This window comes from Bacillus rossius (genome assembly GCF_032445375.1).
Source record: "Bacillus rossius redtenbacheri isolate Brsri chromosome 9 unlocalized genomic scaffold, Brsri_v3 Brsri_v3_scf9_2, whole genome shotgun sequence".
NCBI lineage: Eukaryota > Metazoa > Arthropoda > Insecta > Phasmatodea > Bacillidae > Bacillus > Bacillus rossius.
Genome location: NW_026962013.1, coordinates 19,512,088 through 19,537,735, shown reverse-complemented (window position 1 = coordinate 19,537,735; position 25,648 = coordinate 19,512,088). Strand labels below are relative to the sequence as shown.

General features: G+C 35.9%; 1 protein-coding gene across 3 annotated transcripts in view; it reads left to right on the top strand.

The window, feature by feature from the left end:
* LOC134543157 (RUN and FYVE domain-containing protein 2) overlaps positions 1–12,149 on the top strand; it is a 56,932-nt gene extending 44,783 nt beyond the window's left edge. Inside the window, exon 11 of one of the 3 annotated variants that reach the window (XM_063388023.1) lies at positions 1,711–12,149. In XM_063388023.1, the coding sequence (XP_063244093.1) occupies positions 1,711–1,848 (138 nt within the window). In that variant the 3' untranslated portion in view covers positions 1,849–12,149. The remainder of the gene's footprint in view (positions 1–1,710) is intronic. The other 2 variants (XM_063388022.1, XM_063388021.1) reach the window with 2 other exon arrangements.
* Positions 12,150–25,648: the final 13,499 nt, after the last annotated feature.

Genomic DNA, 25,648 nt, shown 5'->3' with positions numbered 1-25,648 from the left:
TTCTTATATGTACTAGATTCTATGACATAACCATCTTTTATCAACGAGTTTTAGATGCACTTCAGTTTATGCCAACATTATTTTTGTGCAACATTCTGAAATACTGCCTCACTAAATAGCCTGCCTTATTTATACTTTGCTCAGCGATGTTGAAGAGATTGCGTGTATATGCAAGATGTCATTGAGTGTTTGGTGTACCTCATTTTTTGAGCACAAAAAGCACAATGAAGGTGAATTTTAAAAACAAATAAATTTAGTACTCTTCAAGCAATTCTTACATGGGCGAAAGTAGTTCAGTGGAATATTCTACATTGTACTATTGTAAAGCTATGATGGGTGTATAACATTCTTATAATTCTCTTGCGTGGAAATCTCAAAAAGACTTTCATTTGTCAAATTGATGTACGGTGTGCAATACAACAACTAGAGAGTGATTACACAACTAAGAGTTAGTAGGATGAGTAATATTTTTAGCATGCTGATACATAGAGATATGGTGGGGAAAATATTTAGTTTGAATATTGTAACCACATATTTTTCCCAAATATTTTCATTTTTTTCAATTGCCAACATAGATTTACATAACTTAAGATAGGTTGACAAATGTGTTAATATAATTTTTTTATGCGAGATTATCAGTTATTTAAACTACAGTTTTTTTTCCCTATCAGTTGGTTGAGGATAGCATGTAGTCTGCCGAACTCTCAATGTAGCAAGCCATTAGGTGGTAAAAATACTATATGTGTTTTACTTGGTTATGTTTGTATAAAAAGTTGATAAATTTATTGTGTGCTTCTCATTTAAGAATTTTCTGGTTAGCAGAAAATTTTACAGTTAACTAACTATGGGAAAGTATCCCAAAAATGCTCTTCCAGATACCTATTATCACTACTGGTACATGATAAAGTGAATGCTGAGAGGTTGAGACTACAGGCCGTGTGCTATTAGACACGCAAGCCTTATGCCAAGGTTGCATTACACCATGCACACTCCGGTTCGTCGTGACTCATGACGCAGTACACTGGAAGTGTAAAGACACAGTATCTCCGTGGGTCTGTACACTAGAAGTGAACAGATGCACGTGGGCACCTTAGTGTGTTGGTACACTAGAGGTGAACATACTTACTTGGGTACCTCAGTGTGTTTGGTACACTATTTTGAAGCAGTGCGGGCACTGCTGAGCGTTCCTTCCCCTCCTTTTCCCTCCCCTCCTTTTCCCTCCCCTCTCCACCTGTCCCCTTCCTCTCCAACCTCCCCTTCCTACCCCCCCTCTTCCTCCCTTCTCCGCCGCGCCACCAGCGCACTTTGACGTGTATTGTTCCCGGTCTATATAACCTCGGCACCCAAGCTATTTGCCGCAGTCTTTCGGTCGTTTGACACGAAGGCTGTCACTTGGGGCTGGCGTCGCGTTCATATGTACTCGGCTGTGAAACTTAACTTCTGTAATTTTCAGTAATTAGTATTAGTGTACAGGTGCATTTGGGTACCTCAGTGTGTTGGTACACTAGAGGTGAACAGACTTACTTGGGTACCTATTGTGTCGGTTTCTAGAAGTGAACAGATGCACTTGGGTCTCTCTGGTTTTTGGTACACTGTAAATGAACAGACTCACTTGGGTACCTTAGCGTCAGGTCACTACAGGTATGAAGACACGGTGTCTCCGTGTGTTGGCACACTCAACACTGTGGCCATCTCTGTTGTGCTCTGCAGCACCATTGCCGCAACTGCGGGGAGATCTTCTGCAACGCCTGCTCGGACAACACCATGTCGCTGCCGTCCTCTGCCAAGCCCGTCAGAGTCTGCGACGAGTGCCATGTGCAGCTGGTGGCCAGGTACTCTGTCCTGTAGCGAGCGGAGCGTCCCCGCTCGACCTTCCTTCCAGCCACTGCGTGTGTGTTTCTCAGTGGACGTTGACGACCCGGCAAACAGGCCTTGTAACTGGCGTGTCTTTTTCAAGCATACTCTCTCACCACCATCCTCATCTCCCATGGAAACATAGTGGAGTTAAAGGCAAAGTTTCAATTTGTTTATTTATAACACTTCCGCCTTGAGTAACATATTGTATTTTCAGTGCATGGCAGAAAATTGTAGCAGTATAAAGGCATGTTGTCTATATAATGCTTATTGTAAGAAAAGTTATACATATGTACTATGTACAGTTTTGTTGAAATATTATCATGTTTATTTAAAGCAATATTACAAAAATAATTATTTTTATTGATTGTTGCAAATAAAATGTAATTTAAAGCTTTCATGCCGTGTCTTATCGCATAATTATCCTATATTTTATACTAAAATCAAGTTTGAAGAGTAGGGGGTGCAATTTTTATGCAAAAAAAAAAGCATTTTTGTTAGATGAAGTTATTCATAAAAAAACTTATTCATGGAAAAAATGTTTATTTAAAAAATGAGAGTATATAAAAGCACCCTAAGCAATTTAAATTAATGTCATGCAACAGAAAAATTTTTTTCAGCTTAAAATAGAAAAACAAAAACCGTGACTAAAGATGAGCCAGAACTAACGTATAACTATCGTCGTAGTAAACTCTTACCACAAAAGAGTGCGGGCTATCAAATGTAGTTAACTTGGCACTAGTCAGAGCACGTGAGCTGCATGCAATCGGCAAGCTATCGATATTTATATTCGAATGCATGCATGCGCACTCTATACTGCAATCAACATAACCAAACATGAATGATCCTAACTACCGCTGGCTACTAATTTACTTGTTTAAGTAACTTAGCGATGATGAAGATGAACTGATAAATGTTATAACATTTGAAAATGTCTTTGAAAGAAAATTCACACGTCAGACAACTTTGTATTTCTGTTAATTCAATAATCAAGCGGTAATACCCAATGAATATTAGATTTCACACTTAAAATACATTGTTTTATACGGAAAAACTACATACACAAAGTGCTCAGAATCTCAGCAAGACCAAAAGCATCATGCGACGTTTATGCTAGACTTTTTTTCTCCATATTTTGACACCCTAAAATAACGGTGTGATGATTATGTGTTAAAACACTGTAATATTTAATTTTGGGAAATTGTACTCATTGTATTGCACATGTTATTCACGTCATAGTCATGAAAAACTATGAAAGCACATCATAATGTTTGTCTGGGTTGAATGAAGTATAGCCAGACTGGTTAGGACTGATGTACCTATCTGTTTGTTTGTCACCACTTTTATTTTGTTTTCAAGCATGCCGGAAACTTGAGATGTTGTAGAAGTTTTTGCAGTGTAAAATTTGATATTGTAGTGATATCAACAGATATTATCTTTGAGTTGGAATGCAGAGGAAAATATCCTAAGCAAAAAGTCATGGTTAAATATTGATAGTAAAAAAAGTAATATTTGTACAGCACAGCTTTTCTGTGAGGTAATAATAAAATCCCAAAATACTTTTTTCAAAAATGAGAGATGTTCCTCATTTTTAGCTAATAATGTACTTAGATATTACTGAGAAATTTCATAAGTATAGCAAAAAGTTTATTTTAGTAAATTGGATTTCAAACCATATCAAGTTAGTTTTCTGTACCATTAACAATTAAAAAAATTTGAGGGAGTTAATAAATGATTATAGAAAGTTCAAAATTTATTTTGTATTTGGCAGTAGTTCATTTTTCAAGCAGTCTTTTTGTGGCTGGAGAAATGAAAATGGCAGTTTTATTGGTGTATAATGCCTAGGGATAAGATATATGGTAAATTGCGATAAAACCAAAATTAACACCAAAAAGTGTGTCATACACCATATAACACTGAAATGCAAGTTAATAAAAGCATGGAAATGCAACTAAAATTATTAAATTAATTAGCTTTTATAACCAAAATAAACTAAGATGAAAAAACCTAACCTTTTAACATAGTAAATACAATAAATGTAATTTATTTACCAGAAAACTTTACCAAAATGTATGGATTGAAAAAATTGGATTTTTTTTATCTTGCAACTGTAATTAGTAACTCAGTTTTACAATATAATTAGGGATGGGATTTTCGAATCTTGGATTCGTCGAATATACCGAATCCTATGGATTCGAGGATTCGTAGGATCCGAGGTGGGATTCGAGGTAGGATTCGAGGTGGGTTTTTAAGAGTTTTAGGTAGTAATTGAAAATTGTAGTGCTGGGCGAAGTTCGAAAATTTAGAACCGAACCGAACCCTTACGTTCGGTTCGGTTCGAAACCTCATAAAATATATTCGAAAAACCGAACGTTCGTTTAAAAAAAATTACGTTTTTCTAATTTTCTAACCCCCATTTGAGACCATTCACAAAACAGCACAACAAAATTCCATTACATGTAATAATCCTACTTTTATCGCATAATCGTCGCCTCAACAGTTTCAAGTGCAGACAAAAAAAATTATTAATTGTCGCATAACTCGCATAGAATTTTTTTCATATAGGCGCGCTTTGTTTTTTATTTACTTTAGAGATTTTTGTATGCATTTCTCGTACTACGTAATATAAACTATCGTACAAATGCCAAAGGTATTGTATATTATACCTTTAACTATAGTGCGTGTACGAGAAGTGTTGTAAAATCACCAAAGATTGCGTAACCCATACGTTAAACTAAAGCGCATGTACGAGAACTCTCGTATTTCGGCAAAACTAACGTGATCAAGTTAACACAAGACAAATGCGGTAGGAAATGATTACGTAAATTACGTACCTATTTTAAATTACTGGGATGTATTTATTTTCTTTGGCCTTTTTGGTTATAACAGTCAGGTACTGAAAATATTAATTTAATCTTGTGTATTAAAAGTACTGGTCCAGTAAATTTTACAGTACGGTACTAAGTTGACTAGCGTAGTTGCGGCAGCCATCATTATTTCTCGTGTTTTGTTTTTTCCGACGCAAATTTCTATAACCACACTTCTTACGTTACGTTAACAAAATTATTGTTCTTGAGGTGATTTGCGATGAGCAGGCTTACGTCGTTGATGTTTTCTAAATGGAGAAAAGATAATGACCCAGATGACCCAGAACCACCCCAAAAAATGTCTAAAGTTTCTTCTGACGAGCAGCATTCTTCCAAGAAAACAGCAACTGCAGTCAGCGGGTTTTGTAATGTAGATAGGTAACTTAATTCACATTCGACTTTTTTTTAATGTCCTATTAAAAAGTGTTACTTATTAAAAATGTTATGTGGCCTTATGCTGAATGTTCGTCATCTTTATAATAATATATTTTTTTAATGAAGGTTAGTGTACACTGAAAAAGGAAGATACCTAGTCTTTTTGAAATTTAGATGGAACTTCTTCATGAATTAAAAGTATATATAAAGAAATTAAATGCAAAATGATTTTCTCTAAACTGTTTTCTTTCCTTCATTATTTATTGCATAAACTTAACTTATAAAATGTTTTGCAATTTAATAAAGCTAAGCCATATGTTTTAATTTTACATATGGCTGGAGAACTTTTCTTTCTCACCATTCAGTTAAAGACCAAAATGCTGGTGGTCGGTTCATTTTAATTCCAAACAATTATTTCTGTATGAGGTTTGGTTATCCGGTTCGAAATTTTTTTGCTATGGTTCGATTCAGTTCGAAACTAGAGAACTGAGGTTCATCCAGCTCTAGAAAATTGTATACCTAAATAATATTATAAAGGTAACGGAAATAGCACAAACATAAGATAAACTACGCTGCATTTTGTCAATTAGCATAACTACTCGATCATTTCCAACCTTCAATAATATAACATTGCAGAAAAAAACTTAATTTTTTTTAAATGGTGTCTGTTATACAAACGTATTTTATTGAAAACATAGGAAGGATAAATGTAACAGAGAATTAGACGGATGAAAACTTACGTGTGTGGTTTTTGAGGTTATTTGTCTATTTTATATCAGGTGTACATACACTATGCACTTATTTTATAATTTTATAAATACACATGTGATTTTTTTTTAATAACATGTGAAATTTAGTGTGGGACTGGGATTCGAGATTCGATGACAAACACTGAGGATTCGAACAAGGATTCGGATTCGACCAAAATGTGGATTCGTCCCATCCCTAAATATAATGTTACATTTTCCAAACACACAAATACGGGTATACTTTTATTGTTCCCAATAGTGAAACAATCATGCTTTTTTAAAAAAATATGTTATAAATGTGCATTATATATTACTTAAAATCATTAAAATGCCATATTTGTTTAATAATATGCTATTGTTGTGAATAAACAGAATTCATAAAAAAATAAAAACAATAACACAGAAACCTCCTATTTTAAAAAATGAAATTAGCGTAAAAATAAAACCATATAATTTTGTCCCTAATAATGCCAATTGCTATTACATAACATCAACTAGCCAAAATAAGAAAGTGAAATAGTAGTAAATTAAGTTAAGGGGAAAAAAACTTAACTTGAAACAGTGGTTTTAATTAAGGAATTACTGGCTATAAAATATTGTTGTAAGTGCTCTTAAATGTTACTCTACAAAATCTATTTTGAGTACTGATACGTATCAGCATTTAAATAGAATGGTTACAATGGTTACTATTGTATCAATGAAATGTGTTAAGGACAACGAAAGTAACATTACTGTCTTTATTGTTAAGCATATGCTCTGCGTAATATCTTGTCTCACACCAAGTTAGATACATCAATTTTAATAAAGTTAAATGTTTTTAAGTTTTCTGATTTATAGGTTATTGTAATCATGGCTATATGAAGCAAAAGAAGTGGCTGTTTCGCGTGTATATAAGTTTCATAAATATTTCCACTGCCAAAAAAAATATGTGGTTCTTATAATGTAAATAAAAATATTCAAAAATTGTTTAATCATTTGCATAAAATTTTATTTTGCTTTTTTTATTATTTAAAAAAAGGTTTTTTTTGTGTACCTTTAAACTTAGTAATTATTGAATCTTCTTTTTCTTAGAGAAAACAAAATTTGTTTTGGTTATTTTTAGCAAGAAAAATTTGACCAAACTCATACTAAAAAAAATGGTATCATCAAGTATGCAGTTGGCCTTGTGATACAACTTAATCAAACCTGATTGCACAATTGAAAAAAAAAATTATTATGGTGTGTAATGTTGTAAATGTATGTTGTGCTGTACAGATTAAAAATTTTTCAAGAAAAATGTTGATGCCCTGAGACACTCATACGTGCTGAACTCAGTTTGTGAGTAATATTAATAACATAGTAGTAGGTGTTGCCTGGTTGAGAGTGTGAGTTGTTTCTTTGACTCTGCAAGTTATGGCATTGAAATATCACATGTTTTATTTTTCATCCTAGAAGTGCAAATTCAGTGTGACCTCAATAATAAACCTTAAAATACCTTGGTAATTATATGTGCCTGGGGTTTGTATTTGTCATATTAACAGTAACAAAACTTCTGTTTTGAATTGATTGGTTTTTAATTTTTATGTCAGTTTAAATTATTTTAGTGAGTGTGAACAACTATACTTGTTTGAAGATGGTGGTATTTTATATGTGCAACCTCACCAGCTGGCATAATGGAGTAATCAAATAGGAATGATTATAGATAAATGTTCATTAAAATTTTTGCTTTGCTGCCTTGACCGTGTTTCTGGCATGAAAGTTTGTTCCTGAGTTTGAGGTATTACAAAAATCTTTCATGAACCTTGCTTGTGCAAACTGAAATATTTTGGAAGACTCTTGTATGAAAAAGATTTTGTTTTCAAATAATTTATTTGATTTCTTAATAAAAAAAACACTACATAAGTAGCTAAAGTTATGATGATAATATATTTATGTTATTCATTTAAATTCATTGCAAAAATTTCTTTGATACATTGCAGTTATTTTTCTATATAGTACAATAGTGCTACATTTTATTCTACATACAAATATTAATCAATTTACCATTCCTAAGTTAGACTGCCTTTAATTGGTCGAATTCAACAGTAATTTTTTTTAAACTTTATTTTTTAACTGTTTTGTATTAGTCAAATGACCACCCATCTTTTATTTTCCCTTTTTTTTTCTCCAAGCAACATTTGCAGGTGTTGTGAAAAACTCAATGTAGGGTTTTGTCTGCTTAATGAGGAGCTTGCAAACACAACAAAAATACTTTTAATAACATTAAGTACAGTGGAACCTGGCTACTACGAAAGCTGCCTATGGCGAGAGAAATCCTCGTAACTACGAGTACTCATAATAAAAGAATATAGAAGATTTGAGTCTAAGTTAAAATCCTGAACCTTCCTAAAATGTCTTAATTTCAAACTATAGCTCAAATACTGTGCACTGTAGTGAACAAACTCATAGAATAAAAGTTGTAGCAAATTAAATTTTGAATAGAAAAGGTCTCTATGAATTTTTTTGTATCTGCAACATTTTTTGTTTTAATCGCAAATTAAATGGTCTGACTTATGACTGCACTCTGAAATGGAGCAAAGATAACAGCCCCCACCCCCTCCTCAACAGACTGTGTTTTTACTCATTTGAAAATGACATTATTACTCGTACGAAAGGGCTAACAAGGAAGCACTCTTAATAAACAGTTAAATTTAGTATGATTTACGTAGTCATACTAACGGTGCATTACAAAACTGTCATAACTTCGAAGGTCTCGTAAATCTCGTACTCGTAATTACGAGGTTCCACTGTAATAGGTGGTTGCTTTAGGAAAGAATATCAACTAATTATTTAGGTGCTATATATTGTTGGAAAGCTAAGTCAACTTCTTAATGTCCTGGTTTCCCTGAAACTCATGTGTGCTCATCTATGTCTTTGCAAGGCCTAATAGTAGGCATTGCTAATGCAGTGCAGTGCTCATGTATATTAGGTAATGCTGTTTCAAATGTGTATAAATACAGTATGTTATTTTACTACAAATTTTTTGGCATAGTATTGAAATTGATGATCTGAATGAGTTGTGTTTTTTATTTATGTTAGTAGAATTTGTTTTTTCTAAATATATTACAAATTACATAAAAAAAGATTGTTACACAAATTGTTTTAATAAAGATTTTTTTGCATAAATGATGTTATAATTCTTGCTTGTGTCTGTGTAAATATTTTTTAAATTTATTTTTGTACGAAAAATTATTAGGTAACAAAAGAGTCTACACATTCCTTAACTTTATGGAGATAAAAAAAACTATAGCAAATGGTTATTTATATTATTTTTAAACTCAATTAATTTTTAAAATTTTTGTTTGTTTTTTCGTTCCGCATCTGGAAGGTATTAGTGCAGTCAGATCCGAAGTGTAGAGAATAAACTAGCCGAGGCGTCGAGTATCAAGGCAATAAGGCGAGTCAGCCGTTAACTGGTAATCACAGCTTCAACGCCCTCTTTTATCGCCTATCTGGCTGGGAGGAGGGTAGCCAATGGGAAGCGAGAGCAGTACTGATTGGCGGCACATGTTGAGTAGGTGGTGAAGGGAGGGGAAAAGGCACTGCCTCCCTTCCCAGGGGAGTCTCTGCAGTTGAAATGCAACAGCACTGAGCCGGGCGTATTTTGGGATGGTGACTGTTAGACCTGTGCATAGTTCAACTAAGCAAATCAATCTTAACATTTTTTAATATTTGATTTGACTTCACCAGGAAATTTGCTGTTCATTTTATTTGAAGCTTCGGTAGTGTTGCAAAGCTTCACATCTGATGTGAAGCTAGGCATGTGTTGCGAAGCTTCAAAATGTGGTAGCCTAAGATTCACTCGCGAAAAAAATCTTTTGTATTTATGTTTTGCAGGAATAAAGTACTTAAAAAAATCAAATGTGTCACTCTGGTTTGTTTTTATGAATGCTCAGTATTGTTATGCATGGGTAGTTTATAATTTGTATTGAATGGTGTTATATCTATCACCCTCAATGGGAATCCCCATTTTGTACATTTAAGAAGCTCCTGGCATAATATGGATTTCTCTTCTTTCGAGAGCACCGGCTGACCACTTGGTGTTCGAACACTGTCACTAGTGCACTTCAACTTGTCACACAGAGTACTTTTAGGAACATTGTATGTTTCAGCTGCAGCTATTACTGACATAGGCCACTGTCGTCAAGAACTGCTTTTGTTAAACTGTCACTCAAATATATCTTATGTGGGCAATCACCAATGCTTTCGGATTACAATTTTATCACGTTTTTCACAAATACATAAGACGTAAAATGCAGTTAGCATATGTAAAATACATTATATTTAGGTACTTCTAAAATGTCAAAGATTTTATTGCTTTATATAATGATGCAATTTCATCAGAATTTTATCACATTTTTAAAAACTATCTCGAGTATAATTTGTCAGGAAAGAATATCAAAATTTATCAAAATAAATTTGTTAATAACCTTGTGTGATGTACTCGTACATGTTTTTAAAAAGTAAATTAAAAGGTGGCATAGAATGTGCAAATTGTAATGTGCTTCATTTTCAGGTTTCACCAATACAGACTGGTGAAATTATTTAATTTCAGTCGTTTGTGACGTCACTTCTGGCCATGCAAGCGGAATTATCGTTCCTAGAGCAACAGCTGGTCGGGGGTGTCGGGTCATTATCGCATTCCCGTGGAGTTCTTTCGGCTATTTTTTACAGTTAACCAATTTCTTAGCTTCAATACTCATACCTGCCAACTTTTACGGATTGTCCGTAAGTTTTACGGATTTTAATACTATTTTACGGTTTTACGGACGTCTTAAATATCTTACGGATTTATTTTTGCGTGGTGGTTTATTACCGTTCACTGTACGGGCCATGTATACCTGCCAAATTTTACTGTACCAGCCATGTTACCGACGCACCGACGGAAGGCGGAATGAAAACAAAACAAGAGAGTTATTTGTATATGGTTTGGACGGTGCTATTTCATTTCTACGACCTAGGCAGCTCACAACCGTTTTTTTCTCTCTCCCCACTCTGGTAGTGGGCTGTGGGGGCTGTGAGGGGAAGTTAAAACAAAATGGCGCGCAGTGAAATGCTCAAGCCAATAAGAAAAAGTTAAAGAAAAAAATAAAAATAAAATATCAACAAAAGTTATAATAATAAACGTATTTTCGAGTAGTTCCATGTGAGAAAGTATCAGGGGACCAGAAGTCACAGAAAGGTAGTTAAAGCGCCCCCCTAACCAGGGTTGTTCTGGCGGGCAGTGGCCGAGGCTGCAGCTGTGTTCGCACCGCGGGGGTCCCAGCCACTTTCCCCCTTCAAAGAAGTCCCGTAATAGGGTGTTCCTAAACTTCCCACCACTGCTGCTCTAATAACACAGGAAACCAAGACTTAAAAAGGCACAGACCTGTGAAAAATTTGTCCAAAACTTAATTTTTGCACAGTGGTACAGTCGACTATGCTTAACAACATGCCAAAATTTTACCGCTGTAAACCTTGTGCGTATCACCGAAAAATTGCAGTTAATTCCTAAATGACAGCGACTTAACAACAGTCCATTAAAATACTTCCCATTTATACTGTTTTTAACGTAGACTCTCCATAAAACTTTAAAACAATCTAGGAACATTGATGTTGAAAAAATATTTGGAATGTTATTAAAAAGATAATATATTAATCAATTAATCTTTAAACTACGTTTTTCTATCCCTCCCGTCATAATGAAAATATGATTTACACAAAACTGAAGAGCCGAATGCAAAAAATGTTTTCAGAAATGCTTTTGCGTAATATTTTAGCTTTAAAACAGTATAAATATTAAAAGTATTGCATAATAATTTGGCTCACTAGAGTACCCGAGCGTCGTAGTGGGTCGTACTGCGACAGTTCTAAGCTCTCACGGCCGGCGCAACACGCTACACTCTGCGAGGTGCCACACTCATGACACTCGGTCTTAATTAGGGATTACCAATAATATATACCTATATAATATATTTAAATACATCTATCGAGACATAATTCTTAAAAAAAATTCTTTTAAGAACGCTTTTATATATTTTCTACATTTTTTATTTACATTTATGTAATAAACTTGTGATGTTGCTAGTAAAATTGCCTTCTACCGTAGCAGTAAAATTCCGTTTTGACAAATTATCTATAAATTAAAAACCTTTGTTACCTGGTAACAAAAATCGTTCCAGCTCAAGCGACTTCAGCAACCTCACAGTATGGTACCACACTACGCAGCTTGAAATGTTTCAGAGTTAACACCAATAGTACCAGATTTTTCACAAATATGCCAATTTAAAGCTTAAGAAACATGCAAAAACGTTTACTAAAATTTTTTTTTGCGTTGTGCTCTTAATGTCTGTGTATTATTTATGATTACTTCCATACATTTGAGTAAAATGTTTCCCAACTTCTATGATTATAAATGGTTATCAAAAATATGATTTTTAAATTTAATTACTTTTTCCTTTAAATATGTATAATATAGTTTTTATATTATTTTAGTATCCAAACTAAGAGTCTACTTCATACATTATATTTACAAAATGTATTTTTGTGGATCTTTACAAAAAATTATCATATAGGACTTAACTGCACGTTTTTGGTGTAACTCACAATGTATACAACGTTAAACTTTTGATATGTTACTAAGAAACGTTTATAATTGCTCTGTACAAAGTTTCATCATTTATATAATTTTCCATGTACTAAAATATCTTCGCAACTTAAGAGCGAAATTCGTCCCGTCCCGAGTGAATTCAGCAAACACGCTGTATATATACTACACGCTACGCAGTTCGAAACGCTTCAGCGATCAGCCAGATTGAAACAATTTGTCTACAAATATACCAATTCGTAGCTAAATAATAATGTAACAACATTCATTAACGCGTTTATCTTATCAGGTTTTCGTGTTTTTATTTTAATATGTTTCAATTTTTTGTAATTTTGTAGGTATCAATACCTTTTTCCTAATAAAACAATAAATTTCATATTTAGTAAAACATATTAAATGTTTTTCGTTTTTTATATTTATGATATTTTTTTTTGTAACTTTGGTTAAGTTTGCAGACTATAATATTGACGTTTAAGGAATGCAGTATTGTAACGCACAAGGTTTGCGGAGATAATCTTTTCATATGTTACTAAAAGACCTCGATGTTACCTTTGTATCAATTTTCAATATGGAAGGAATTTTCTAAAGATTAAAAAACCTCGACTTAGTGGGAGCGAAAGTCACCTCCGCGCTTGCGGCTGTGGCATTATCACACACGTACATAATAATACTACTACTCTCAGAACGCTCTATAAATCCAATAAATTAAACTAGACTCTTGAAAACTATGTCAATGTAAAGCTTAAGATATACAACATAATTGTTAAAGTAATATGTACATTAGATAACAATTTTTAAGTCAATCAGGTTTTAATGTCCTCGAATTATATAAAAAAAAGTGTTTTTCATTACTTAATCATTTTATTTCTTGCCTTAACCTAAACTCTTAAAAACATAAGTGTATATAAAAGCGTTTTCAGAGTGTTTTAATAATTTTATGAAGTCGCTACGTAAAAAAGTTGGTAAATGGGAAGCATTTTAATAAACTGCTGCAAGTCGCTGCCATTTAGGACTTAACTGCACTTTTTCAGATATACGCACAAGGTATACAGCGGTAAACTTTCGGTATGCTCAGCATAGTGGACTCTACCACTGTGAAAAAATTTAGCTTTGGACAAATTTTCCACAGGTTGAAACCTTTGTTTCCTGGGCTATAAGCCGCGTGTTTCCTTCACCTGCAGGGCATTGCTCTCACTAGAAACCTATCTGACTCACAAATAAAAAATCCTAAACCTAAAGTAAGGAAAGAACTATTCAGTTTTTAAGATTGGCCATGTATTTTGATGAATGTAATTTAGAGAATAAAATATATTTCACTGCCAAAACTATCCTTAAGTCATTAGTATGATGAGCATTATATCAAATTAGTGAAAACTATAATATTTTTAAAACCGGTAAACCTTCCATCAATTTTAAAGTACTCATACTATAAAATAGGGAAAATATATATAATTTTTAACTTGAGTATATCAAAAAATCTGATAAATTTTAAAAATCAAGATGAAATCCTTTTCGTTAACCCTGCAAATATAACTTTGTAAAAACTCATATTTCTATAATTTTGCAGGCGCACTGGCCAAAACTTTTTTTTCGTATTAATACTACCAATATTGTACCATTATAATAAATAATTGTTAAAAAGCAGTGCTTTTAATAAGATACCCAAAGATACCCAAAGTGATAAACTGCAGCATTTAGTGAGAATAAAAAATATTGCAGTACATAAACATTTACGATGGAAACACTTAGTGACACGAATACTGAAGGAGACTGAAAAATAATCTTAATCCAAGCCGTAGATAATATTATTAAATTATTTTTTAAAAGAACTAAACAAAACACGCTCTAATGTTGAATGAACTAAAAAGAAAATAATTAATCTTTAAATATAAGAAATGTGTTCAACAGCGACAGAATTAACTAGAATTCTGTATAACAAAACATTTTAATGCATGAGCTTAAAATAAGATCCAGGTTGAAAAACAAATAAACAAATCAATTAGTTTTAATAAAAATATGTTTCCGTCCGGAATTTCACTGTAGCATACTTTCTGTGAGTAGTATAGGATAGCCAGTCCGGGCACTGGGTTCTGGGTGTGGTGCCTGGTGCCGACCGCCATCTTGGATTCTGACATCACGGCGGCCATCATGGATGAGTGTGACCTTTGACCTTGACCTTGACTTTGAACTTTTAAAATTTGCCAAAATTTGCCCAAAATTCGACAAAATTATCATTTTTTGAAGAAAAAAGTCCAAAAATCTCAAAATTTGATAACTCAAAAAATAGGACTTTTAAAAACCTCAAAGTACTTTTGCCTTAGAAAGAACACAAAATCCTAAAAAAAGGCTTACGGATCCATGTCTACAGCCTGCGATAAGCCTCTGACGTCATCTAGGATTATGACGTCACCATTGCAATTCCGTTACGGCCACCATATTGTAAATCTTTATTTACTATCCGATTAAAAAAAAATATTTTAAAATTTATAAAAAAATTAATTAATAAATTTTAATAAAAATATTTTAAAAACATACTTTTTCGACATGGAACTCGGAGTCCTCGGTTCGATCCCGACGAGTGCAAAAAAATGGCGACAGGCTCCTTCTTCCAAGGAAGCCACCGGCAGACTGACACCCACCACTTTTTTCATAGCATATATATCATCAGGTAGTATGACATCATGTCCGCCATATTGACAATACGTAATTTTTATGTTAGAAAATCGTGAAAAATTCCAAAATTCATTAAATAAATTTTTAATCAATATTCTAATTGATTCGATCGATCCCTGTCCTTCGTTCGATCCCTGGATGATGCAAAACATTTAATTTTATATAAAAAATAAGAATTTTAATAAATTATGTTCAAAATCCTAAAAGAGGCTTAAAATCAACTACTACCAGCCTCCAGTAAGACATTATGTCCACCATCTTGGATATTTGTATTTATTGACACATAAATTTATAAAAAATCACTTATTAATCTACCTATAGAATCGATACTTGGTTCGATCCCTTGGTGATACAAAACAACTTTAATTTAAAAAAGTACTACCAGAGGTACAGGCTTGAGAAAATAAAAACACCGCAAGTTCTTTTAAAAAACAGAAAAAAATAATTACATAAATTCTACACTACTGCAAGTACAAAACAAATAACACAGAAAATATACTTAAGTCTTGTGGATTTCTCGATTTCTGCATCTGCCACCCACGAATTAAAGCGAGGTGGAAAGCCCCACCACTTAACTTAGGATCGTCCATTTCTTCGTTTTATAATCTCCACCAAGTACATATCGGGATACAATGTAGGCTGAATCTCTTCGGCGAAGAAGCCGCCACGGATAGGTTTATGGTCCAAATCTTCGAAGTAGAATGTCCTAGGCTCTGATTCACTGATTCACGTACATGTGTCACACAGATAAGTTCGGGACTCCAGTTCGCAGTGAAACTTTTTATCGAATATACCTTTCTGTTTGGAGATTCACACAATGTCACCGACGTTAGCTTTAAGCTTTCGTGGATCTTTCTTCTTCGTCTCGGAAAACACTGTTCGAAGTAGGCGATTGTCCTTTACGTCCTTTGGCTTCAAATTCGTGGTAGAATGCACTGTGGAATTATACTCGCTTATTAGTTTCGGCAAGATGTCAAGCCACTTGTAATTTACATTAGCCGTGAACTGTCACCACATCTTGGAATGCAAAGTTCTGATAAATCTTTGGACAATGGAGGCTTTGATGTTACTAAATGTAGAATAGTGTTTGATGCCATACTTCTTCATCAAAACCTTGAAGGTTGCATTGAAGAATTTTTTCCCGAGGTCCATTTGCAGGTGCGACGGTACATGACCATCCCGCAAAGTATTGTCCATGGCCTTGGCTACTTCAGTTGCAGTCTTTGATTTTACAGGACTATCCCAAGCGAACTTGCTATAAACATCGATGACTCTCAACATGTACTTGAAACCTTATTTCAATTGGGAATACGGTATCATCTCAACAAGGTCCACCTAGAATAAATCATCAATTCCACGAACTATAACCCTGCCACGAAGGTATTTTCGTCTAGCAGGAGCATGAAGTTCGCGAGCGATTCCGATATGACTCATTGTATGTAGCCGGCTTCCCGCAATTCTTCAAGTATGGAGACTATTTCGTTTATGTGCGAATAGTTTCCTACACTAAGAGAATCATGTAGAATTCTAAGGCGTAAAACTAATTCATTGGGGTCGTCCCAATATACATAGTCAAATATCTGACCAATTTCTAGCTTTTTTAAACCTTCACCATGTATTGTAAGTTCACTGAAGAGATTAGCGAGAATGTCGATTTCTTTATTATCTTCGTCTTTATATACACCACTATCTGGATCGTTATCGCGAAAATGTGCATTAGTTAGCTCTAGCAGTTTTTTATACTCTTGTAAGTCTTGGTGAGAATATCCTTTAGCCTCCCTGCGAAACAGCAATTCGTACAGACCCGGAGTCCCATGTGTTTTGAACTCTTCTATGCGCATGATATTTCCTGGTAGAAATTCTATTTCTTTAGCACCGAGGAACCGCTTATTATGTTTTCTGTACACTCCATAGGTCATGTCATTACTCCAACTCGTAAACGATATCAGGTATGGTCGGACCATTGCATTAACTTGGTGTCCCTTTTTCAGTATTTTTTTCTTGTGCATGGACTCTGATTTCGTTAAGTCCTCTTTTTCTCGATCTGGCTTATACTTTCTCTTTCTTACAATTGGCATTTCATGTTCAACTTCTGTCTTCACAATGATGGCTGGTTCTTCCTTATTTTTAAGTTCGTCGAGGCGACTAGTGATTGGTTTAAATATCTCTTCATTTCCCATCTCACGTGCAAGTCTGGTTCGTCTAGCAAGTAGATATTTTTCACGAACAGACTGTATAGCTCGATGAAAGTCACTGGCCAGGTCCGATATTGTACTGGCTGAAAACATATTGCAAGACCTCCTTTTATACTTTTTTTTATTCATTCGCAGAAACTTTTTTCTTGTCTTTGGCTAAATCTGAATTTGTTGACAAGTGAGTTAGTGATGCTTTAAGACAACTTTGAAAAGTCCTCAAATCATCACAGATTTGTGCAATTGATACTTCGATCATGTCGCGAATTTGAGAATCTGAAGCTTCCACGCGCTGGTCGATGGCAACGAGATACTCTAGTAATTCCTTTTTCACACTTTCGACTTTCTGAGCCAGTAGTATTATGTATTTGCGGATAACTTGAGAGTAGTACGTAAATATCGACTGCTACGACCGAAATTTGAAATGCTATGACTCATGTTTGACGATAAACTGATCGAAACCTTGTCTGTACCAACCCTTATATAGAGGCCAGTCTTTGACTATAGCCTAACTAGGAATCCGTGTTCATCTTTCCAACACAAGGAGCACATGTCTTTGAATTCCTGGAATGTCATGTCGGTGTTTACGTGGTTGTCACAAGCGTGATGTAAATTAAGTTCGTCCATGCGAAAAAGCACTATGACATTCGCGTTGTCTTGTAGGAGATTTTTTGGAATACGACTGTACGTCTGACACAGGTAAACGCAGTCTACCTTGGCGTGTCTGCCCATGGAAAAGTACTTTTGTATTATGCCTTTCTTCTCGCACCTTACATCGTCACAGAATCGACTCTCGCTTTGCTAGGAGTTACCACATCTGCATTATCATTAAATGGAAAATACTCCAGACCATCCACCGATTGTAGAACTGTAGCTAGTCGCTGGTACTTTGGTTGTTGCAATGATTTGGAATAGATGTACACATTTTCGAATTTAAGACCTTTTGGTTCCTCTAATAAACTCAGTAGAATGCACGTTTTACCGCAGTTGGACGGACCTGACATTATGCATCGTACGGCAGAATGCAACAGTAAGCCATGTCATGATTCACGACAGCTAGTTTCATCGTCTTGCTTAATGCGCACGGGCAAACACGTTTCTTGCTTGACGACTTGCATTGTACTGACGAAATTGTATAAAATCAAACACATTTATACTTTCTGGTCAGTTGTGCGCAATGACTCGAAGAGGTAAGAACAATAAACACATCGGTGCAGGACTCGTGAACTTGCTGATAAACAATCTTCCATTCGAGCTATACATTCCCGGCTACAGATTCTTAAGCCCTAAGGCACTAAACTAGCGAAAAGGTTAGCTCGCGGTGATGTGGCCATTAATTATCTCGACGAAAAGTGCAAGCAGCACGATATTGCATATTCATTAAGCAAGGATCTGAAATCCAGCCACCGGGCCGACGAGATATTGGCACAGGAAGCCGAAGATATAAGTAAATCGTCGAACGCGGGACTAGGAGAGAAAATCGCGTTCTGGGGCGTTTCCAAAATCAAGAAGGCAAAGACCAAACTAGAAATGGGTGCTCGTCGAGCCAGCTCCATCAAGTCAAAGTCTAACTCACGCAAGACCAAACACAAGACTGGTGCAGGCGTGCAAAAAGCCAAGCAAAAATTACAGACTCTCGACAAGAAGGTTATAGGAGGATTTCTTCCTTTGCCTGCATTGGGTGCTCTCGGCGGCCTCATCGATGCAACGAGTGGTATAGTGTGGGCAGTCAATACTTCGAAGAATTAGCGCAAGCAACGACACAATGCCAGCATGGAAGCCATTACCATGGGTAAAAAAAACGGCGCAGGACTCTACTTGCAACCTCACAAATCAGGTCGAGGCATGAGAAAGAAAAGAATGAAAATATCCTAAGTTCTTTGCCGAAACATCCACTCACCAATATAGATTTAATCAAGTACGCACGCAAACTGAAAATACCACATTTCCAAGGCGTTTTCATGCGAGACACTTTGCCCAGCAAGCCAAAGACACGTGAATGTGCCATAATTAATTTAGACACGTCAGCAGATCGTGGCACGCACTGGGTGGCGTACATAAAGTCTGGAAAAATGGCCGAGTACTACGATAGTTTTGGAAATTTACGACCTCTGCCAGGACTTAGGCGGTACCTGGGCTGGACCACTACATTGTTCTACAATTACGAAACCGAATAGTCACCTAATCAAACAAACTGCGGACACTTGTGTGTTCTCTTTTTAACTAAAAAAATTAGCTGAAAAAATCAATTGCTACTTAAAGGTTGTGCAGTGATGATAATTTAGTAGTCATGTCGATAACACTTACCTTGACAGGTCACGCATCAGAGCTGCGGGCGGTTCATTTCCCGCCTCTGGATTTAGACGGAGAATGGTGTATCGGACTCGTAGATTTTCAAACATATAATGCCATACCGAATATCTACGAGGATAATTACAAGATCTGCTTCCTGAAAAGCGATGGGACCACTCATGAAATACAGTTACCTGTTGGCTCTTACGAAATTGACGACATTGCAAATTACATAAGGGATATGTTACCACAGGATGTAGACTTTCAACTGCGTGGAAATCCAAACACTCAAAAAAGCATTCTAACATGAGTGAAAATGTCGACTTTACGAAACATGTTACCATAGGTAAGATGCTCGTATTAGAATGAAATGTGTATGATACAGGAAGAATGTACGAATCTACATGTGCACTAAACATTTTACCTGTGTATGTCATAAGAATAAACTGTAATTGGGCAAGTGGAACATATCTCAATGGAAGTCTAAGCAACGTGCTGCATGAGTTTTCGCCAATGGTCTCACCAGGATATAAACTGGACCAGGTACCACAAAGTACTATTTACATTCCAATCGTCGTGAAATGCGCACACGAATTCATCGTCAGAATCGTTGACCAGCGAGGACGACTGGTGAATTTTCAAGACAAAGAAATTCTCTACAATACATCGGTGTATTAACACCTGACAGCATAAAGTATCTTCTTAGTATTGGACAAGTGCCGAATAAATATGGAAGACGAAATCCTTAACATGGAAGATCTGGTCATTTTTGATGACAGCATTATGAAAATGGAATTGCACGAGTACCAGCCTTTCCTGCTCAGACCGTATGCACTACCATCAGAAGTACACATCGCTGTACAGCACCAATATATTTGTACTTTACCTTCGCAGTCATTTCTGCATATAAGAGGCACGCTGACAAAAGCGGATGGTACGCATCCGACATTGACGTCAATATCCTGCAATGGTATTCTTCACCTAATCGAGTGTATTACATATGTACTCAATGGCATTGAGGTAGACCAGACGAGAGATGTAAGCATAACATCTGCAATGAAAAATTACCTTTCGCTCACGCCAAATGAACTGTCTGCTGCAAAGATGGCCGGTTGGGTTCTCGAGGAAGAATATAAGCTTCTGGTTTATGCCGAAGGGAAGTTCGAAGTTTGTGTTTCTCTGACAATGCTTCTTGGATTCGCTGAGGACTACAAGCATATAATTATTATTCGAAACAAGAGCTCGTACTGCTTCTAGCACAACACGCACATTAATGCAATTGTCGCAGCTGCAGAAAACCCTCAAGATGTCTCGCTAACACTACAGTCTAACGAGTGGATGCTTCCCCACATCCAAGTGAGCACCGTTGAACGAGTCAAGATGTTGAAGAACATAGAAAATGGCAAGAACTTGATGTGCTATTCCGATCCTGGAGCCTGGAAACTTATCCTGGCTTGCCTCATAGTCAGCATATCAATTGGATAGTAAAGTCCAGCTTCGCTACGGAAAAATCAAGATACGTCATCGTCGGGCTTCAGAAGATCGTGGAAGATTTCTTCTCGCATATCAAATGTACTGCAAGTTTCAGCAAGCTTACTATGGGCGGAGACAGTCACCGATACTGAGTCCCGACAGTTTCAAGATCAAGGCTCCTTTAATGGTGTTTGACGTTTCCAAACAGGATGATCGAATAAATTCAAACATCGACTGTAGGATCGAGAATACGACTAGTGGAAATTTCCACCAAACACCTATGCTTTTTGTCTGATACTTCACGATCGGCTTGCATCGTACAATTGTCGAGACAACTTGTGAAAATTCTGACATAAATACTGTTTCGTTTTCGATAATAATTCAGTTACGACCGAGCATTGCTAGCGACAAGATATACTGCAACCTGCAAAGTTTCCAGAGTCAAAATGGATTCGTGCTCAAGGAAATTAGTGTCTCCTCCGGAGAAAAGACTCGAACTCGCACGTTCCGACCTCCGTATCCCTGGAAATTATTAGACGAAAAAAGTAAACGCACGAATGAATGGCTATGTAAATACTACCATGGCCTGGAGTGGGACGAAGGTAAAATTCCGTACCACCAAGTGAAAAAAACAATTGAAGATTTATTATTTCAAAAGGAAATAATTTATGTTGCTGGACCTGAGCAGAAGAAATGGCTGAGCAAGTTGTGTGATGTGTCAGTTGAAATTGTAGACCTACAGACCGACTACGGCTGTCCTTCCCTGATTATTCTTGTCAATATTATGATGGTTTTCTCCGTGTGCTCCTGATTATTCTTGTCAATATTATGATGGTTTCCTCCGTGTGCTCCTGATTATTCTTGTCAATATTATGATGGTTTCCTCCGTGTGCTCCTGATTATTCTTGTCAATATTATGATGGTTTTCTCCGTGTGCTCCAGATTATTCCTGTGGTTTCTTTAAGTGCTTCTGTCTATTCTGAGTAACCGCTCTCTGCATAAAGGATTTTTTTTACCTAATGAGTCATGACATTTTATTTGGAGTTACATTTAATTCGAGAATTTCTGCTACTAAATCAGCACTTGCAGTTTTTTTTACCAGGTGCAAACAAAAAATAAATAACCATTACTCAGTCAAATACCATATCATGAGACATCTGTGAAGATCTATCATGAAAGAACAAACTTCCTTCTCCTTGGAGTCTAGCGAAGCCATCCTTCTATTGCGATCGTTAGGTGAGCATCCCGCATCCCACATAAAAGAAATAAATAATATTTACCTGTAAGCAACATGTAGTGTCATCTGTTGACAATAATCGACACTACTTAAAACAGGTTATTTTGCATGAGATAAATTAACTCTCACCACTGAATGGTGCTATTGTAGTAGTTAGTCATGTAGTTTCGTAGCCATGCGACCTTTTAGCCATGCAGTCTCGTAACCATGTGTTCTGGAAGCTTTGTAGTCCTATAACCTCGCGATCATGTAACCTTGAAGACTCGCAATCGCATAGTCTTGTAACATCATGGCTCGTAGTCTCGTAGTCATGATGCATTGGAGCCTCGTAGACTTGAAGCTACGTAAGCAAGTAGCCTTGTAATCTTATAACATATTGCTGATGGAGCAGTTGGAGCAAAAGAGAAAATTCTGTCAAAGACAGATGCTGCAATTGGAGCCTTGTAGACGTGTAGCTTCGTAGTCAAGTACTCATGAAGACTTGTAATCTTGTATCCTCGAAGTCACGTAAACTTGTGTTCTAGAAGCTTCGTAGCTCTGTAGCCTTGCAGTCTCGTAAACTTGAAGATTCATAGTCACATAGCCTCGTAACCTCATGGTTCGTAGTCGCGTAGTCATGTAATTTTATAATATAATGCTGCTGGAATAGTTGGAGCTTTATACACTCGAAGGTAGTTGTTGGAGTCTTGTAGACTCGTAGAATTGAAGCTTTGTATCCAAGTGGTCTTGTAGCCTTGTCGCCTTGTAGACATTTGGAGCCGAGTAGACTTGTATCCTTGTAGCTTCATAGACACGTAGTTTCGTAGCCACGTGGTCTTTTAGAGATGCAGTCTCGCAGCTATGTCTAACTCGTAACCAGCTAGATCCTTTTAGACTCGTAGCCTTGTGGCATCATAGTCTCTTAGACTCGTAGCATTCTAGCCAAATATCATTGGAGCTGTTGAAACAAAAGGCAGTTGGAGCCAATGACTGTAGGAGCCAATGACTTTTGGAGTCAAAAGACTGTTGGAGTCAATGACTGATGGAGCCAATGAATATTGGAGCCAATGACTTACGGAACTACAAACTGATGGATTCATAGATTGATGGAGACATTATATCCTAACTTAACACTGACGATCGCATCCTACCGAGTTGAATGCAAGTGAGAATTTACCTCCTTTTCGTTAAATGAGCTTTCGTTTTGTGAATGTGCTTCCTTTTTATTGATGGTGTGTTAAAAATGTGCTGCCTTTTTAATTGTGCTTCCAAATGTGCTGCCTTTTTAATTGTGCTTCCAAATGTGCTGCCTTTTTTTATGGTGCTTCCAAATGTGCTGCCTTTTTTGATTGTGCTTCCAAATATGGTATCTTTTTGATGATGGTGCTTCCAAAATGTGCTGCCTTTTTTGATTGTGCTTCCAAATTTGCTGCCTTTTTGTTGATGGTGCTTCCAAATGTGCTGCTTTTTTGTTGATGGTGCTTCTATTTTTAATGATGTTTTGACTCTAGTATTATAGTAAATTGTTCTTGATTTGACTAGCATATTATTCCATCCGGTGCATGTATATAAGCGAGTCCTAGACAGTAGGACTCTCAGTTTGTTACTGACGTCGACGGTGTAAGGATCACCTAGTTTGTTTAATCTGGTGCATAAGTCGTGTCAATTAGCTGTTCTTGCGAACTCGATTGCATCTTTACCGACTTTAACGATGGAGGTTGTACCATCGACTACGGGAACCATGACGTCAGCGACGACGGTGGTGGAGCAGATCCCGTTGGCAACGTCGATGTCAACACTGGAGGAGACTTCGATATGTGCTGTTCCACCATCAGCTTTAGTTTCATCATCAGCATTGAATACTTCAATTAATGAAGAGCGTACATTGTGTCAGTGCAAATACTGTGACGCATCATTTACTATCACCTCAAATGCTCGCAGACATGAAAGAAGCAGTTGTTCTAATAATGTTAAAAGAATGCAATTTCAGTGCAATAAGTTAATAAACTAATTTCACGTCTTTATAGCTTACATCGTCATTATAAAAAATGCTCCGAGAAAGTTAAGTGCAAGTATAATGAACATGGTTATTGTTTTGACTCATAGCTAATGAGAATATATAAGTGAGACCCTGGTGATATGAACTTCAGTCCGTCTCTGGCTACGGTGATGAATGGATCGGATAGTCAGACTTGACTAACGTAATATACCAGTATCTAGCTATTCTTGAGAACTCGATGGCATCATTACCACTATCAACACCGACCTGGATCGAAGGTCTACCATCATCAGTACAGAGCCTGATGACAACGTCGTCTACAGCTACACCTACTCTCTCAGCACAGCAGGAGATTTCGACGCGAGCAACATCTTCCGCAGAGCAGACCTCAAAGGCTTCAGAAGTTAACATATCAGCAGTGTTACAATGGTTGTCAACAGTTCCAGTGACATTGATGAAGGAAGGGACATCCAACGGTGTTCCATCACCCAACTTTATGTACTGTGAGAAGATCAAAAACTTGAAATTACAGGATTATGTAATACACAATTGTAATAATAACTCTGAACGCATTAAATATCAGTGCAACAGGTGTTTAAGCAAGTTTATGCACTATGGAAGATTACAACGACACCTTAGGAATTGTGATAGACTGGCTGTACATTCATCAGAATCAAGCTGTATATTTTGTAACAAAACATTAGCAAATATTGAAAGTGCTAAATGACATGAAATATATCACTGTCCTTTTAATGAAATCGATAATTCGTCTTTGTGTGAAAATTGTGGTGTACCAATATGTCGACCTGATAAACTGAATAGACATTTAAGGACATGTAAAGGACTTAGTCCGTAAAATAAGAAGACTGTTTGAATCGAGAAATCCACAAGACTTTAGAAATGTGTCTGTGTTTTTTTTGTACTTGTAGTAGTGTACAATTTATGTTATAAAAATTTTTGTTTTTTAAAAGAACTTGTGGTGTTTTATCTTACCAAACCTGTCACTTTTGTGGTATTTTTTTAATTAAAGTTGTTTTGTATCGCCCAGAGATTGAACCAAGGACAGGAATGAATCATTTCCTTAATGAGTGAATTTTTTGATGAATTTTGGAATTTTTTTTGAATTTTTAGCATTGAAATTGCAGATTTTCAAGATGGCGGCCGTAACGAAAAGTGCAACGGTGGTTTTAAAGATTTTTATTATTTAATTCGATTTATTAATTTTTGTAATGATTTTTAAAATTGTTCCCGCTTTTCTAAAATAAAAATTACGGATTTTCAAGATCGGGGACATGATGTCATACTACCTGATGATATATATGCTATGAAAAAAGTGGTGCGAGTCAGTCTGCCT